Below are 17,533 nucleotides of genomic sequence, written 5' to 3' on the forward strand. Positions count from 1 at the left end.
CAAGGTCCAGGGACATCACGAAGCCCCAGGCCTGGGTGTCCCGTGTCTGCTCATCACGGGGCTCCCTGTCTGTGTCCCCCCCTTGGGTCCCCCCAGGCTGGCGCAGTCTGGCCTTAGCCTAGGCCTGTGAGGAGCTCAGCCGCCCCAGGAATCCAGTCCCACGTCCCTTGCAATGGGGGCAGGTGACCCCTCGTGCCCTGGACTAACAACCCCAGCGGGGGCAGCGTCACCTGCCAGGGTCACCCCTCGGGCTGCCTCTTGGGACCCAGGGCTGCTCCCCTGGATTCCCTGCTGCTGGCAGCCCCGTCCGCTGGTTTCCCAGCCAACCACCCAGGGGCCAAGCGGCAGCTCCCGGGTGCCCAGCCCCGTTTCCCCGGCAGCGCAGGGAGCAGCGGACGCACCAGGACTGCAGCACGTCCAGGGGGCCCTCGGGGGGGCCGCCATTCCCCGCCAACTGCTGCCGCCGCTTCCACTGAATCAGCTCGTCATCCAGGATGGTCGTCTGTTGCTTGCGCAGCAGCTGCAGGGTTTTCTGGTGCTTCTCCGCCAGCTCCTGCAGGGGATGGGGTGTTAGTGTGGGACAGGGTGGTGCTGACACCAGGGAGGGGACGGGAGGGGAGTGGGGTCCCCCCGGGGCTGGCGCTCACCACGCGGTACTGCTGTAGTGTCTGGGCCTCCCGATGCAGCCAGGCCTCCAGCGACACCTTCTTCTGCTGCAGCGTCGTCTCGCGGGACATGCGCTCCTGGGGGCCCAGCTGGGAGAGCTGGGAGAACTGGGCTGGGGACGAGTCCAAGAGCGTCAGCCTGAGCCCCGCCTGCCCTGGGGGCTCCCCGACTCTCAGCTGCACCCCCAGAACCCCTGCACCAGGTCTGCCCCTGGGTGGGGGTGGGGGAAGGACTCGCTCCCCAGGCCCCACGGAGCTGGTGGGACGGTGCTGAGCTGGGGACTCCCGTGGGACTCTGGAGGGAGGGGAACCATCCCATGAGTGCTCAGACACCTGCGGCCTCCTCACAGGGGCGTGGAGAGTGGGTGAGATGACACCCCACCCCCCAGATGCTATCCCAGCGTCTCCCCCGCATCGAGGGGGGTGACACCCCCCCCGACACCCCTGGTCCCAGGGCGGAGTGGCCAGCAGTGGTTGCGAGGCACAGAGCTACACAGGCAGCATTCAGCACCAGCTGCAGCCCAGGGCCTGGCGCCCTCTCAGCAGCTGGGATGGGGCAAGAGGTTCCGGACGTTTGCTGGCACGGGCCAGTGTCTCCCCGAGGACGGGATCTCAGGGCGAAGCTGCCTCTGCCCTGACGGTCTCTGCCCCCATCAGTCCATCCCCACGTCTAGAGCCCCCAAACCCCCACCTTGCAGGCGCATGTTCTCCTGGTACTGGATGATGAAATACTCCTGCGTCTGCTGCAGCTTCTTCAGCTCGTTCTCCGTGTCCTGGGTGACGAGACGCAGCTCCTCAAAGGTCTGGTTGATCTGCAGGTGCTTCTGGGACATGGCGTCAGCCAGGCTGCTGGCTGGGGAGGGGCTCTGCAGAGGGGGGGCATCAGGTCAGTGCTGTGACCCCCACGCCTGGGGAAGGGAGAGGCAGGGCTGCAGGGGCTGCCATGGGGGGCAGCAACGGGCCCCGGAGCACGGAGGCCGAGGCTCACGCTGTGGGGCAGTGGCTGGAGCCACGGGCACAGGGTGGGGTGAGGGGCCCCAGGATGGTCCCAGCAGAGTCAGTGCCCATGGCTGAGCTGGGCTGGGGCAGTGTCCCCGGGGCCCTAGAGAGACGGGGGAGCGAGGCAGGGCCCCCCTGCCTGGCTACTCACGTTAGTGGCCTCTCGAACCAGCCGCTGCTCGTGGTACAGGATGTGGCGGATGCAGCGCACCAGCTCCATGGGGCAGCGGTCATACGTGTTCTGCAGGAGGGGTAGCAAAGGTCCTGAGCTATGCACAGAGTGGAGTTAATCAGGGGCTCTCACCGCCCTCAGCTGGGGAAAAAGGGGGTGCCATGGGCACTGGACAGGGGGCTGCTCCTGCCCTAACCTACCCTGCTGGCATCCCCGCTCCCAGGGCATGTGGATGAGGATGGGGGTCACCCAGACGGCCCATGGCAGGACAAGGAGCCGGCGGGGGACGGAAGCGGCTGGGGGGGCTGTGACATGACGGGATGGAGCTCAGGGCAGCAGCGGAGGGGGCTCAGGGATGCGCTGGTCCCACGCGGTGAGGAGAGGGGAGAGACGGCACCTGCCATCACGCACTCTGCTGCCGTTCCAGCCCCCTGCTATGCGCCCGGCTTGGCCGGCCCACGGGGGAGCACCCGGTGGGCGTGGCCGGCCCCTGGCAGGACACGAAGGGAAAGGCTGCCCCATTGCGGCTCCGGGCACCGACCTGCAGCTGAGTGGCATAATGCCCCAGCTTGATCTTCAGCAAGAACCCGTCCTCGCCCACTTGGTGATCGGCCTTCTTCTGCAGCTCCTGGATCAGCCCCTCCAGCAGCTGGGTGGCTTTGAGGTTCTCCTGGGGGTTATCGAGGTCGATGGAGTCCCTGGCACAGAGAGAGATGGTGGGGAGGGCTCAGCTGGGGCCCGGCCTGCCCACCCTAGCTCGGTGCAGGGACTGCATCTGCCGGGGGAACAGGCCTCCAGCGACGCCTTCTTCTGCTGCAGCGTCCTCTCGCGGGACACGTGTTCCTGGGGGCCCAGCTGGGAGAACTGGGCTAGGGAGGAGCCTCATCCCTCAGCAAACTGGGACGATCCAGCCAACCCGCCACACAAAGCACAGAGCGAGTGGGAGCAAAGCCCAGCCCCGAGGCTGCCCCCCGGCCCTGCACCTTCCCCCCAGGCCCTTAGCCTGCCACCCAGCACAGTGCCAGCCCCTCATTGCAGCCATGCCCCCAGGCCAGATGTGTGGGTTGCAGACAGGGAGGGCCCTGCCTTTCGTTGGGGTGGGTAAGGGGAAAGTGAGGCCCAGAGCATAGTAGCGACTGGCCAAGGCCCCAGAGAAAGATGGCAGGACAGGGAGGAGGAGGGCTGGACCCAAGAGTCTGCAGGCTCAGCTCTAACCGCTAGCTGTGGGGCTGTTAGATCCCAGGACTGCCCACAGCCCAGGGGACCCCACGAAGCCTTAACCTTCTGCCTCCTTCCAGCTCTGAGTCTCGTCCCGTGTCCCCTCCACCGTTCCTCGGCCCTGCCTGGAGACAGGCGAGAGGTGGCTGTTCAGCTGGAGTGTAGCACTCGGCAGGGATCCCCCCCTAGACACACTGAGGGGAGCCAGCGGGTCGGTGGGGCCAGGCCCACAGCCCCAATTCTAGCCCCTTAGACACAGGTTTGTCAGAGCACCTGGCAGCCAAGGCCCGAAGGACCGGCTGGAGCGTGTCCGGCAGCCACGGGGCGGGCTCACCTACCATGCCTGGCTCTCGATCCACTGCGACAGGTAATGCCGCACCTCGATGGGGAAGTGCTGGCCGTACAGCGCCTGCATCTGGCGCAGGGCCTCCCCCTGCAGCTGCTGGGCCTGGATCCACACGGCCATTGTTCAGAACCTGGGGGGAAGGAGACACCATCAGAGCAAGGACCCTCTGTGCCCCCAGCCCAGAGCAGTGTCAGACAATGGCTGCCCGGGGCAGACTCTAGTCTAATGCTGGAGAGAGACTTTCTGGTTCTGACATCACAGTGCGCTGCTGGGAAACGCTTCTGGGGACCCAGGATCCGACTCCCCCTCTGTCTCCCAGGGAGGGCCCCTGGAGACTCCAGTGATGTCCAGTCCCTTGTATTCGCATGCAACGCAACAACCATCTCCCTTAGCACGCGCCCAGAGAGCTCAGCCTCGGTGCGGCCAAGCAAAGTCACCCACCGTGAAAAGGGGAAAGGGGGAACTGACCAGTGCAGAGGAAATGTCCGCCCTGGCGCCCGGCCATCTTCCCCAGCCCCTTGCCCACCTTCCCCGGCTTCCCTCTCTGACCCCCCCAGTGCCCACCCACCTTCCCCGGCCCCTCGCCTGCCTTCCCCAGCCCCACACCACCTTCCCTGAGCGGCTGATGGGAGGAGCTGGCCGAGGGTGTGACGGAACGGGCCAGCACCCATTTGGGAATCTCACACATGCACCTGGCACAGTTTCTTGGGGGTTCGCCCAGCACAGCCCATGCAGTCCAGTTCCTCGGGGCAGAGATGCCCAGCTCTGCTACAGAACTGCCCCTGTTCTGTTAACCTGCCATGGGACTGTGAAATGACCAAGCATTCAGGGCCCTTCATCCAGGACAGCCCATCTGCCACAGCACAGCAGCCAGCCCAGGGATGGGGTCTTACGTGCCTCCCGCGAGGTCCTTGCAGCACACAGACCAGGGGGCCCAGGTTCGGGAGCACGCTCAGCGCACGCCTGCTCTCAACTGTACACAAACACTCTGGAGAAATCAAATGAGTGCGGGTGCAGTCGGTTCTGAAATCAGACTCTTGGAGCTATTTCAGGCCAGTCAGACTCTCCAAACACTAGGGGAGCGGTGCCAGCTTCTATTCCGGGCCGAGCCTGTGCCGCGCAGCCACGCTCCTGCCCTGCACTTTATTCTGGGGGTTTAGGCTCGTGGCGTGAGCACACACGGCAACACATGCAATCCCCGGAGGCAAATATAAAATGGCCAGACAGCGAGCCAGCACCTATAAAAAGCAAGAGCTTCCCTGTCAAGCTTGACAGGTCTTGGAAAAACAACTCGTCCATCAGAGAGTTTTTACAGGTGATGCAATGAGGCGCTATGGGCTGGGGTGAGCAGCGCCAGCCTAGAGTGCTGGTATAAATACCACAAGCACAAACAACCTTACAGAACATGACTCAGGGTTCAAATCAAGCACTGAAAAGTTAGGAAGTGCCACAATTAATGCCTGGGCAACCTTCGTTTGGCACTTCCTAACTGCTGTGTGTTGGACTTTGCACCCTTACTAACGTTAGTTTAAAACAGTTTTCTCTCTGCAATTTCCTAGGTTTTAAGGAAACCAAATGAACTGGGGAAGAATCCACCAAACCCCCCCGATATGAACTCCATCATGTGACTTCACATCAATCCCCAGGAGTCATCAGCAGGGTTGGACCTTCACATCCACCACACAGACCTCGGCCATATGAGCTAAGCGTTAACCAACAGCAGCAGTAGGTCCTCATTCTGTACATGGAACAAAGCTAGAGGCAGATGAGCCCTTAGCCGGTGGTTTCACCTCATTCCCGACAGCAGAGGAACACTGCGCCTAGAAGCCCCACATGGGTTCCAGGCTCTGGACAGGAGTGTGCTCTCGTGGTCCCACCCCACCTGCCCTTTCCCCCAACGCTTGGCCTTTTCTGCTCTGTCCCAGGCCTGGCTCTTCCACACCCTGGCTCCCCCTCCTATTCTCCTCACCCAACCAGTCCCTGTTTCCACAGTTTCTCATCAGTCCCAGTTTCCTTACCTAGGCAGTCCTAGCCGCCCATCTGGAGTTCCTCTCCACGTCTCCACTCACTTCCAATGCTCTCCTCCATCAGCCCCCATCTCCCTCCCACTCCCTGCCAGCTCAGAGTCCAGTCTGCCTCTCCCCTTCCACCCTGGCCTCCTCCTGCCTTCCCCCAGGATCCCCAAGCCCACTGGTTCCCATCCCTGATCTCTTTGTCCAATATTGGTGCCTTCCCAGACTCTTTGCCCAGCCAGTCCCAGTTCTCCACCCATATCCAGGTTCCTTAGATCTGTCTCCCTTGCCTCCTCACTAGTTCTCAGTCCAGACTCCTTGCTGAACCAGTCACCCCATTATTTCCTTCCCTGGTTCCCAGTTCCCAACCCTCAGGCCCCGTCTCCCCTGGCCCCAATCTCCCGCACCCCATTTCCAGGTAGGCCATACTCTCCCCTGGGAAGCAGGGACTCAGCTGAACATGAGTGCCCAGCCTGATGCTGAGGCCAAAAAAGCTGATGTGATCCCGGGCTGTGGAAACAGGGAATCTTGAGCAGGAGCAGAGAGGTTATTTTACCTCTGTGTTTGGCCAGGCTGGAATCCTGTGCTTGGTTCTGGTGCCAGCAGGATGTTGGTAAATTGGAGAAGGGTCAGAGAAGAGGCCCGAGAAAGATGAAAGGTTTAGAAACCTGCCTTACACTGACAGACTCAGAGATCTCAGTCTATTTAGCTTAACACAAAGATGGCTCAAGGGTGTAAGTACCTAGGAGGGGAACAAATATTGAAGAACGTTGTGAACAGGGAGGGCTATGAGCCCTTGCACCCCAGCCGAACTCTATCTCAGCCTGAGCTGTTCTGAGGCCCCCGGGCACAGCACTTCCCCGCACACCCCAACGAGGCAGCTCTGAGCCTCACACCACGTTTGGCGACTCCCGAGCTCCTGCTAAGCAGTGGGGGCTGCGAGCATAGGGGGAGGGGGCAGGAAAGGTTCTGTGCAGAGCTGCGTGCCAGACGACCCAGAACCCTCCCATGCTGGCATCTCACCAATACCCCAGGAAGCTTTTGCTGGAGAGCCTGGGGGCCAGCAGCAAACTCACTCCTTGCAGCACGGAGCAGTGGCGCTGGCGCCAGGTCAGAAGCTGCTGGTCCCTTCCCCGAGTGCAGGGGATACTCACGGCAGGAACAGGTATTCCTCTAGCTCTGCCCTGACCCATGCACTGCCCTGGCAGTGCCTTGCCAGCCACCTGGGCACCCCGACCCTGGGCACCGAGGGGGATCCTGCCTCTTGGCAAAGGGTTTGCGCCCGCAGGGACAGCCCAGCGCTGCTGCTCCACAGGCTGCCCTGCTACAGGAAGGAGCGAACAGCAGCTATTTCCTTCCAAAATGTCAGCTGCCTCTCGCAGACCAAACAGCAAGCGCTAGGCTCCTGGCAGCTTCCTCCCCGCCACTGCAGCGAGCGCGCGGCCGTGCGCAGATCCAGCCACGCTCACTGGGAGCGCCAGCGCGAGGCCGCGTGGGGCCGGCAGCAGCACAAGTGTCTCACTCAGCTGAAGACAGGTCATCAAACCCACAGGGCAGCTACCCACTGCAAGGCCTCAGGCGGGTGTTTGCATCTGGGGGTCTCCGTGCCTGGCTGCTCCTGCTCTTCAGCAGGGCACAGAAGAAAGGGAAGGAGGCTGACCTCAGGCCTGACAGATCACGTACTCAGTGGGCTATTACACGAGCTGTGACCTCCACCATCACCCAGCACTCACTGCTGCCTTGGTATTACAGGGCCCGGAAGTGCCCTGGACACCTGGCAATGCCAGGAAAGAGAGACCTGCTGTCACGGAGTCACTGGGCGATGCTCTGGAACTGCTCCCCACAAAGCCGGGCAGGACTTTGGGGAGCCTCCTCTCCCTTGGAGCAGACTGTCTGCAGGGCAAGAAGCTCACACGGCTTCACCTCCTGGGTCTCTCCTTGGAGCATTCAGCATCCTCTGCCCCTCCGTGCGCTTCCCCCAGCGAGTCCACCCCAGCGGGGTCCTGGGGAAGCCACAGAGTCCTGCACCCCCACTTCACAGTCAGATGTAACTCTCAGCCAGCCAGAAAAACAGAAGTTAATTAGCTGACAGGAACACGGTCTAAAACAGAGCTTGTAGGTACAGAGAACAGGACCCCTCAGCCGGGTCCATTCTGGGGGGCAATGAGCCAGACACCCACGTCTGCCCTCACTCCTCGTCCCCAGCCAGCTCCCAGTTGACCCCCTCCAGCTCCTCCTTTCTGGCCTTTGTCTCTTTCCTGGGCCAGGAGGTCACCTGATCTCTTTGTTCACCTTTAGCTATTCCCTTACAGGGGGGAAGGGCCCCAGCCATTCGTTGCCAGGAGACAGAGTGTCGGCCATTTATTCACACTGGAGACTTAAGAAATGCACAGGGGAAACTGAGGCACCCACATAGTATTCAGAGGAAACATTAAGAACAGTCCCACTTCGTCACACCTGCCCAAGGAGCTGAAACACCAGGGCCCCAAGCCTGCCATGGTGGAGTAGGGAGACAGCACGGGACAAGGGGAGGTATTTCACGAAAGGTACAGAACACGCAGCACCCTTTGCTGTGCTCAGGAAGCAGCTCCAAGGAGGGGATGGGTGACGCCTACCCTGGAAGCATGTTTCCTGCCATCAGGCCATGTGAAATGTCCCTTTTCCAGCAGGGCCATCCTGTACTTTGCAGTGCTTCACAGGCAGGGGGGGCTCCAGGCCCCAGCACGCCAAGCACGTGCTTGGGGTGGCAAGCCGCGGGGGGCCCTCTGCCGGCACCGCGAGGGCAGCAGGCAGGCTGCCTTCGGTGGCTTGCCTGTGGAGGGTCCGCTGATCCCGCAGCTTGGGAGGACCTCCTGCAGGCATGCCTGCGGAGGGTCCGCTGGTCCCATGGCTTCAGAGGACCTCCTGCAGGCATGCCTGCGGGAGGTCCACCGAAGCCGCGGGACCAGTGGACCCTCCGCCGGCAAGCCGCAGAAGGCAGCCTGCCTGCCGTGCTTGCGGTGGCAAAATGCCTAGAGCCGCCCCTGTCCACAGGCCATGCATGGCACGCCTGGCCTCTCCTGCTTCTCAGTGACCATTGCACGGCCAGTGCTGGTGCCTGGGCTCCCTGCCCCAAGCTCCCTGCTCTTTGCACAGGGTCAGGCAAGGAAGCAGCCTCAGAGTTTACCCAGCAGCTGGCAGGCTGAGCCTGCGAGCAGGCGCTGGCTGCTGCGCCTTCACCTCCATTTGAATATCATTTGTGCACTCGCTTCTTGGTACCATTCAGCCACTAGCCCGGTCCCAGCAGCCTCTGTGCAGCCCAGTGGGACAGCCAGGGCCGACGGGCTAGGCATGCTTTGGAAGCAGCAGCTGGAGCGAAGTTCTGGGAGGCTGGGCTCACCACGGTGCCTCAGGCGCTCAGCAGGGGCCCCTCCAGCCCATAAAGGGGCAGGGCCCATGGGAGAGGAGGGATGAGAGGCCAGAGCCCACTGGCCAGGCGACTGCTCTCTAAGCAGCATGGCCAACCCAAGCATTCACAAATCTCGAGGCAGGCTCTACACAGATCTTGGGTTCCTTTCTTTGCCTTCTGTGGATAAAGCCATCACACGCCACGTCCTGAGCTTTTCTCTGCAACCACCAGGCTACAAACTCCCTTTCCCTTCAGACAGATTCTCACACAATCTCAGGATTCCAGAGGCTGGAGCTTTAGGGAGCTCGCCAGAAGAGCCGGCGAAACCCGCCAGGCCCAGGGACATTGCAGGCAGGGGAGATGGAGATGTGAACTCCTCGCCTCTTCTCCATGCTGCCTGCAAGCCCTTCGCTTTGGAACCGACTGTGGTTGGGTCGCTTCATGTCTGCCTGTGGTTTCCAGTGCATTTGTTTCAGGCGGAGCTGGCACCAGCTGTGTTGGAGAGACAGGCTGCTCTAAAGGTTCGGTGCATCAACAGGTTTTTGTTCTTCTCTTGCAAAAGAGCACAGCGTTCACCCTGCCAGTCTTTTGCTGCAGCTGGAGACAAAGAACTAGCTGCTGCACGCAGGCCAGCTCGTGCTCCCCGACAGCCCACAGTGGAACGATCTGTGCCAGGCGAGCGAGGGAAGGGAACGTCAAGGCCTGCTCTGCACTCACAGAAGAGAGACAGTATCAGTTGTGGAAATAAAATATTTCCTCTTGAAAGCGAAGGTGCAGGGCCCAGCTACAGGCAAAGCCTTTGAAACTCAATGGTCGAGAGCCAGCAGCTCTGCACGTGCCCCCATGCGCTCGACACTTGGGCGGGGTCACCAGCACAGCAGAGTGGCTGGATAGAGCCCAAGAGAAACCTGGTGCTGTCACATGAATGCTCCAGCAGGAGGCGCTCTCCTCTCAGTCACTTGAGGTGCAAAGGTGGCACCTAGAGGAGTGGAGTGGGAGAGACGCTGGAGGTGGCAAAGCCATGTTCTGAGCACTCACCATACATTTCACTGTTAACGCAGGTGCCCTTCCAACTCCCATCATCCATGCTCTGCTTCCCACTATCACTGCACCCAAGCTCCTCGCTTCCGGTCTCGACACTCTTGCTTTGTGCTGTTAAAATGCTGCTGGGCTCTGCCCCAGAGCTGGCTGCATCTAAGAGGAGACTGGTCATTCCGTACACTCTGCGATGTGCTTGGGGATCTTTCAGGATGAAAGTTGCCATGAAAACACAATAGTTCAGGCTCCAGATCTAGTCACACAGTAATCACATTGGTGATATGTAACCCCATGTCCTACTCAGCCACCTGCCACTCAGGGACCAAGCAGTGGAATAAAGATTGGCTGGATCTCAGAGCTCACACTCGACATACACTTGTCCTCCCCAATAGTGTATTGGCCAGAAACACACAGGAGCAGACACACGCCGGAGAGGGGACTGGCTCCCTGCCTGAAATTTCTGAAGAGCCACGTATGAATTGAAAGTTCAGAGGCAAGACCCTGAACCAACCCGGACCTTTACATTCTTTGCCGGCACATAACGACACTGCCCAAACACAGACATCTCACTCAGGGCTGGTCTGCACATGAAAGTCCATCTGGAGTCAGGCACGGTGTGCAGTAAAAGTGGTTCAGCTGTTACTGATTAGCTCCATGCGTGGTGGCTGTTATTCCAAATTAGCGTAATCCACTAGTTTAAAGTGGAGTTAATCAGGACAAGCTCTTGCGGAATAACACTCCATGTAGACGAGCCCTCAGAAAAGCCCATGGAGAGAATCCAAATGGCAGGAGAAAGAAGAGGAGAATAAGCTGTGAATCCTCGCAAAGAGCTTCTGATGGGGCAATTCTTTATCCTCTGCAGGGCCAGCATGACTAGTGTGGAGAAAGTAAATAAGGAAGTGTTATTTAGTCCTTCTCATAACACAAGAACTAGGGGTCACCCAATGAAATGAACAGGCAGTAGGTTTAAAAACAAACAAAAGGAAGTATTTTTTCACACAACGCAGTCAGTCTGTGGAACTCCTTGTCAGAGGATGTTGTGAAAGCCAAGACTATAACAGGGTTCAATAAAGAACTAGCTAAGTTCCTGGAGGACAGGTCTAACAATGGCTATTGGCCAGGCTGGGCAGGGATGGTGTCCTGGCCTCTGTTCATCAGAAGCTGGGAATGGGCGACAGGGGATGGATCACTTGATGATTCCCTGTTCTGTTCATTCCCTCTGGAATGCAAGAGGCAGTGATCAGATTTGCCAGTGTCATGTACTTGGAAAGCAGGAGTCAGGCCAAAATACTGAGATTAACTCAAAAATTCACAAATCAACGCTATAGTCCTTTGCTTTGCCATTGGGTCCCACTCGAGGGTTTTCACGCTTCTCTCTGCAACCACTAGGGCTAGAAAGGTACAATCACAACAAAGGACTAAAAGGGAAGAATCTTGTGGAATCATGTGACTTCAGCAGCTGGGGCTTTGAGAAAAACACCAAGTACTGCAAGACATGTGATACAATCGCAGGAGTTGGCCACCCTGAGTAACCTCCTCACAAACGAAACCTGAAGTTGAATGAAAGCGAATGAGAGATTTCCCGCAGATGGCATCTGGGTACTTTGTAGCCTCGTCTGCACCAGCATTTCCCTCCAAACTGCCCATCCCAGCAGCTCCACGAGTGGCTAGTTCACAGTGGCCCCGTATGCCTTAACCACCAGGCTGTCTAAACTACTCCATGTGGGAAAATGGGGCACAAAGAGAGAGGGATGGAGACATGCCCAAGGGCACATGGGGAGCTTGCTAGTAGGGCTGAGAACAGAACCCACGAGTCCTGGGTCCCAGCCTGGCACTCAGTCCATTAGAGCACATGCTTTTCCATGGCATAAGGACAAAGGATGCATTCATCCCAGGGCAGGATTCAAACATGCTAATCTGAGGCCAGGCCATCCTCCGGTTGCTGCAGCACAGTGACTGTGTGTATTTTCGAAGCTCTCTGCAGAAATACCCCTAAGCTTTGCCAATCCATCCAGGCGCCCACTCCCCAGCAGGCAGCACCCCCACTCAGCAGAGGCTGAGCCTGCCGAGGTGTCGCAGTACATACACACTCACAGCGCAGCTTTTCTGCCTGTTTGCTCCCTGGCTGGCTCAGAGTTTGGAAGTTATCCCAGAGCATGTGGAATGCAGAGCTGCAGAAACTCGCCGCAAAGCCCAGGGAGGCTGCCCCAAGTGGACGGCAGTTACGCTTTCGCAGAGAGAAGACCAGTGAGTGTTTCAGAGTGAACACTGCAGAGCCCAACCCAGGGAGTGCCTGGGATCCGCGGCTCTTCCCAGCCCTCTGCACCAATTCTCTTGGCAACCTGGGCTCAAGGAAGGAGGCTCCACATGCACCATCGTTCCGGCCCCACGGGAACAACACACGCAGCTCAACACGCTGGCCACACCAGCTTTCCCCCAGAGCTGGGCGCTGCGTGGCTCCATCGCTGCTCCACTGCAGCACCCAGAGCCCCCTTTGCAGGTCGGAGCCAGGAGCTGTCCCCTTCACCTCCCCAGGCACCGCACACTGCCTGCTGGTACGCTGGCACTAAGCAGCTAGAGACCCCAAGCCAGACCTAACCTCAGGGGCACTGAAACTTGGCTACCAGGAGACAGGAAATGCAGGAGATGGAGTTGAACTTGCCAGATCCTATGGGGAGCCAGATGTGCCTGAAAGAACAGCCAGCCCTCACTCTGGAGCAGGGCGTGTTTAGGAATTGCAGATGGGATGGGAAAGGAGGGCCTAGCTGGAGCCGGAGCAGACACGAGTGCTGTACAGCCAGGGCCCGATTTCCCTCCCTTGTTGAGTTTACTCTGGCGCCACTCTCCAGAATTGCCCCACTTGGACGTACACCAGAGAGGCAGGGATCGGGCCCAAGCAGCCAGGGTCCTTGGGCAGCAGGATTCTCAGTCCCAGGCTGAGAGCCGCTCTGCAGAGTCACTTTCACTGGTGCTTTGCAGAGCCACGGGGAGGGGGGAGTCCACAGAACAGCAAAGTCCCAGGCCACCCATGCCAGTCCGCCCTGCACAGCCCACACCCCACCTGAGTGTAGAGGTGCCGCACTGGCTGCACTGCCAGGGAGCCTGCACACCCACACGGGCGGGCACTGGGTTCACCCCTTTGGGTGGCGCTGAGCAGTGCCCTAGGGGGCTGCCCCAAACCCTGTGTCACGGAGTGTGGGGGAGTCCGGCCCTGCACCCCTCTTCCTGGGACCCACAGTGACTCTTAGCCAGCCAGTAAAACAGAAGGTTTATTGGACAACAGGAACACAGGTTACAGCAGAGCTTGCAGGCACAGTCAGGACCCCTCCACCGAGTCCTTCTGGGCTTTCAGGGTGCTTGGATCCTAGCTAGGATACCCTGAATTCCGCCCACACAGCCTCAAGCCCAAACTCAAACTGCTTCACTCCTGCCACTCCCTTCCTTTGTCCCCTTCCCGGGGAAAGGTGTTGACCTTTCCCCTCCCTTACCTAGCTCAGGTTACAGGCCCTGGCATCGTCCATCCCCTAAAGTCCTCCCCTGCTCTCCCGCTCCCCACACAGACAGTCCCTACTGCATCACATCTCTCCCCCCTTCGAGACTGAACTGAGCGGGGTCACTCTGCCCAGTGACCTGGGGAAGTTCAGGGTCCCCTCTCCGGGACAACGCATCCGCTGTCAGGTTGGCACTTCCCTTCACATGGACCACGTCCATGTCATAGTCCTGCAGGAGCAGGCTCCACCTCAGGAGCTTGGCATTGGCTCCTTTCATCTGGTGCAGCCAGGTCAGGGGAGAGTGGTCGGTGTACACGGTGAAGTGTCGCCCAAAGAGATATGGCTCTAGCTTCTTAAGGGCCCACACCATGGCCAGGCATTCCTTCTCGATGGCCGCGTAGCTTTGTTCCCGGGGTAGCAGCTTCTTACTCAGGTACACGATGGGGTGTCTCTCCCCCTTTTCATCCTCCTGCATTAACACCGCCCCCAGTCCCGTGTCTGAGGCATCGGTGAACACCATAAAGGGTTTGTCAAAATCTGGGTTTGCCAGAACTGGGTCGCTAACCAGAGCCTCCTTCAGCGCCCGGAAAGCCTCCTGGCACTGCTCAGTCCAGATCACCTTGTCTGGCTTCCCCTTTTTGCACAGTTCAGTGATGGGGCCGGCTATGGCACTGAAGTGGGGCACAAACCTTCGATAGTACCCCGCCATCCCAATAAAGGCCTGGACCTGCTTTTTGGTTTGGGGAGCAGGCCAGTCTCTGATCACCTCCACCTTGGCTGGTTCCGGCTTCAGGCAGCCGCTCCCCACCCGATGGCCCAGGTAAGATACTTCAGCCATCCCCACCTTGCACTTCTCAGCCTTTACTGTTAACCCAGCCTTTCGGAGTCGGTCCAGGACTTGTTTAACCTGGGACACGTGGTCCTCCCAGGTCTGGCTGAAGACGCAGATGTCGTCAATATACGCCACGGCAAAACTCTCCATCCCCCTCAGTAGCTGATCCACCAGGCGCTGGAAGGTGGCCGGCGCTCCCTTGAGGCCGAAGGGCAGGGTCAAAAACTCATAGAGCCCCAGAGGGGTGATAAAGGCCGATTTCAGCCTGGCATCTGCGTCCAGCGGCACTTGCCAGTAGCCTTTGGTAAGATCCATAGTGGTGAGGTACCGAGCACCTCCCAGCTTGTCTAGGAGCTCGTCAGGCCTGGGCATAGGGTAGGCATCAGATACGGTGATGGCATTGAGCTTTCGATAGTCCACACAGAACCGGATTGACCCATCCTTCTTGGGAACCAGCACTACTGGCGAGGCCCAAGGGCTGGAAGACGGCTGGATCACCCCCAAAGCCAGCATGTCCCTGACCTCTCTTTCAAGATCCTGGGCAGTTTTACCAGTGACCCGAAAAGGGGAGCATCTTATAGGGGGATGTGACCCGGTCTCCACCCGGTGGACAGTCAAATTAGTGCGTCCAGGCTGGTTGGAAAACAGCTGTTGGTATAGATGCAGCACCTCTCTGATCTCAGCGTGCTGTGGGTTCTCCGGCTTCTGGTCCATCAACCACAGCCTCAAGTCGGACGGGCACTGCTCGTACAGGTGCTCCAGTATGAATAGGTCAAGCAGGTCCTCTTTAGTTTGGGCCCCAGCTGTCCACTTGCGGGCATACCCCTGCGCCCGGTTGACCAGTTGTAGGTATGTGACCTCACGGGTTTTACGCTGGCTCCGGAACTTTTTCCGGTACATCTCAGGAGTCAGCCCAAACTCGCGGAGCAGGGCCTGTTTGAACAGTTCGTAGTCCCCTGCCTCCGCCCCTTTCAGTCGGCTGTACACCTCCACGGCTGTGGAGTCCAGTAAGGGGGTGAGAACTGCGATCCTGTCTGCAGGGTCAACCCTGTGCAGCTCGCAGGCATTCTCAAAGGCCGTCAGGAAGGTATCTATGTCCTCCCCCTCCTTACGCCGGGGCAGCAAGTGCTTATCAAAGCTCTTTGTAGGCTTGGGTCCCCCCTCACTCACCGCAGCCGGGGCCCCACTGCTCGTCAGCTGGGCCAGGTCCAGCTCATGTTTACGCTGTTTCTCCTTCTCCTCCCGCTCATGTTTACGCTGTTTCTCCTTCTCCTCCCGCTCATGTTCACGCTGTTTCACCTTCTCCTCCAGCTTTTGCCTCTTTAACTCGAGCTTCTCCCTTTCATATTCCAGCCGCGTCCGCTCCACGGATGCCGAGCGTTGCCGGGAGGATCCCCTGCTGGCCGGGGGTGTCACGGTGCCCTCGGTATACACTGGGCTCCTCCCTGCCCTTCCTCTACGCCTAGGAAGGGGGGGTCTCGGGAAGCCCTCGTCCGCCGCCTGACCACTCCCAGCGGGGACAGACACTGGTGCCTGCGCTGCATCTGCCCGGCTGCTTCCCTCAGAGACAGGGCTCCGTTCATTCATGCGGTCTCCCCGCTCCAGCTGGGCAATCAGCTGGTCCTTGCTGAGCCTCCCTGGGTGCAGCCCCCTCTGCTTACACAGTTCCACCAGGTCACACTTGCGCCGCTTGGCATACATCTTCCTGCTGGGCACTCACAGGCAGGGGTGTTCGCCGCTCCCCACGGTTTCCAGGGGGACCCCTAGTGCACCAGCCCTTCTTGAGGTCACCACCTCTCTGCCAGGGTCGAGCTGCAGACTCCTCCGCCCCTGGGACCGCTCGCTGCAATCCCCCGGGGGACCCTGTTACTGCAAAGTCCTTCTCACTGGGCACACACTCCCAGGGGCTAATCACCCCTTCGTTTTACTGCTCCCCAGCCACTTACTGCAGGAAGCGCCGTCCACGGGGTGCAGTATCTCCCGCCGCTGCCACCAGTTGTCACGGAGTGTGGGGGAGTCCGGCCCTGCACCCCTCTTCCTGGGACCCACAGTGACTCTTAGCCAGCCAGTAAAACAGAAGGTTTATTGGACAACAGGAACACAGGTTACAGCAGAGCTTGCAGGCACAGTCAGGACCCCTCCACCGAGTCCTTCTGGGCTTTCAGGGTGCTTGGATCCTAGCTAGGATACCCTGAATTCCGCCCACACAGCCTCAAGCCCAAACTCAAACTGCTTCACTCCTGCCACTCCCTTCCTTTGTCCCCTTCCCGGGCAAAGGTGTTGACCTTTCCCCTCCCTTACCTAGCTCAGGTTACAGGCCCTGGCATCGTCCATCCCCTAAAGTCCTCCCCTGCTCTCCCGCTCCCCACACAGACAGTCCCTACTGCATCACACCCTGGCACAGGCATTTCAGCACAGCAGTTTGGGGGAGGGGGCTGGGGGAAGGCTGGGCTCTCCGCAGGCCAAGCACCCAGCCCAGCAGCTGTATGCAGGAAGGCCAGGCCCAGGCCCCAGACCAGACGCAGAGCTACTGCCTGGCAGCGGGAGGCGCTGCAGGATTATTCCCCTCTGAACACAATGAACCGACGGCGCTGGGCTCCGAAAGCTCCATGGGGCTGGGACCCAGGGGCAGCTACAGACGAGCCAGGCTCCCCCTGCCCTTTCCCTGCCTGCCAAGAGCAGTGCAGCAGCAGCACTCAGCTCCCTTGGGCACTGGGGGCCAGGCCCCAAGGAACGGCCCCCCCAGAAGCGATTCTGCCCATCACCCCAGCACTAGGCCTTTCCAGGAGAAGGAACGCAGTGCAGAATCTCATTCCTGGCTGAGGATAACAACTCGCAGCCCTTCCAAGGGAGCACAGCCGCCGGGGGCTCGGCTGTGGGGGCAGGAGCTATCATGGCCGTGCCTAGAGCCCCCGTGCAAGAGCAGCTCTGCAGACAGTAATCTGACTGGGAGGACGCGACTGGACGGCTTAGCAAGCCCAGCGAAGCCTAATCTCTGCTATTAACGCCAGCGCCCCCCTCGTGGATAAACCCAGACACGGATTAGACAGGCCTTGGTGGCATTTTAATAATAGCCCCTGTGGCCACGCGGCCCAATTCCTCTCGCTCTGGGCGGGGCGACAGGGGCTTGACCAGCTGGAGCCAGCGAGGCACAAAGCAGGGACCCACCACCTGCCACAGTCCAGGGGCTTTCCCTGCCCAGATGGGACTCCCCAGGGCAGGAACTCAGAGCCGGGTGCCGCCTCGGCTCAGCCAGCTCCATCCCATCCAGCCACTTCCCTTCTCCCGAGGGGCCCAGCAAGCCCAGTGCCCTGGTGCCTCTCCTTGCAGCCAGGGAAGGGCTGAGGCCTGCACTATTTCCCCCTCTTCCCT

The 17,533-nt window shown here is 59.8% G+C and overlaps 1 protein-coding gene across 1 annotated transcript in view; it reads right to left on the bottom strand.

Moving 5' to 3' along the window:
* The window catches only part of LOC127040439 (signal transducer and activator of transcription 5B), a 39,775-nt gene that overhangs the window by 10,739 nt on the left and 11,503 nt on the right, over window positions 1-17,533 (bottom strand). The window contains exons 2-7 of the mRNA XM_050934585.1: window positions 3,393-3,530; window positions 2,378-2,534; window positions 1,816-1,905; window positions 1,357-1,531; window positions 648-778; window positions 402-553 (exon numbers count right to left, since the gene is read on the bottom strand). Of these exons, the coding sequence (XP_050790542.1) occupies window positions 402-553; window positions 648-778; window positions 1,357-1,531; window positions 1,816-1,905; window positions 2,378-2,534; window positions 3,393-3,520 (833 nt within the window). The 5' untranslated portion in view covers window positions 3,521-3,530. The remainder of the gene's footprint in view (window positions 1-401; window positions 554-647; window positions 779-1,356; window positions 1,532-1,815; window positions 1,906-2,377; window positions 2,535-3,392; window positions 3,531-17,533) is intronic.

The sequence above is a fragment of the Gopherus flavomarginatus genome, chromosome 25 (genome assembly GCF_025201925.1).
Source record: "Gopherus flavomarginatus isolate rGopFla2 chromosome 25, rGopFla2.mat.asm, whole genome shotgun sequence".
In the NCBI taxonomy this organism is placed as follows: domain Eukaryota; kingdom Metazoa; phylum Chordata; order Testudines; family Testudinidae; genus Gopherus; species Gopherus flavomarginatus.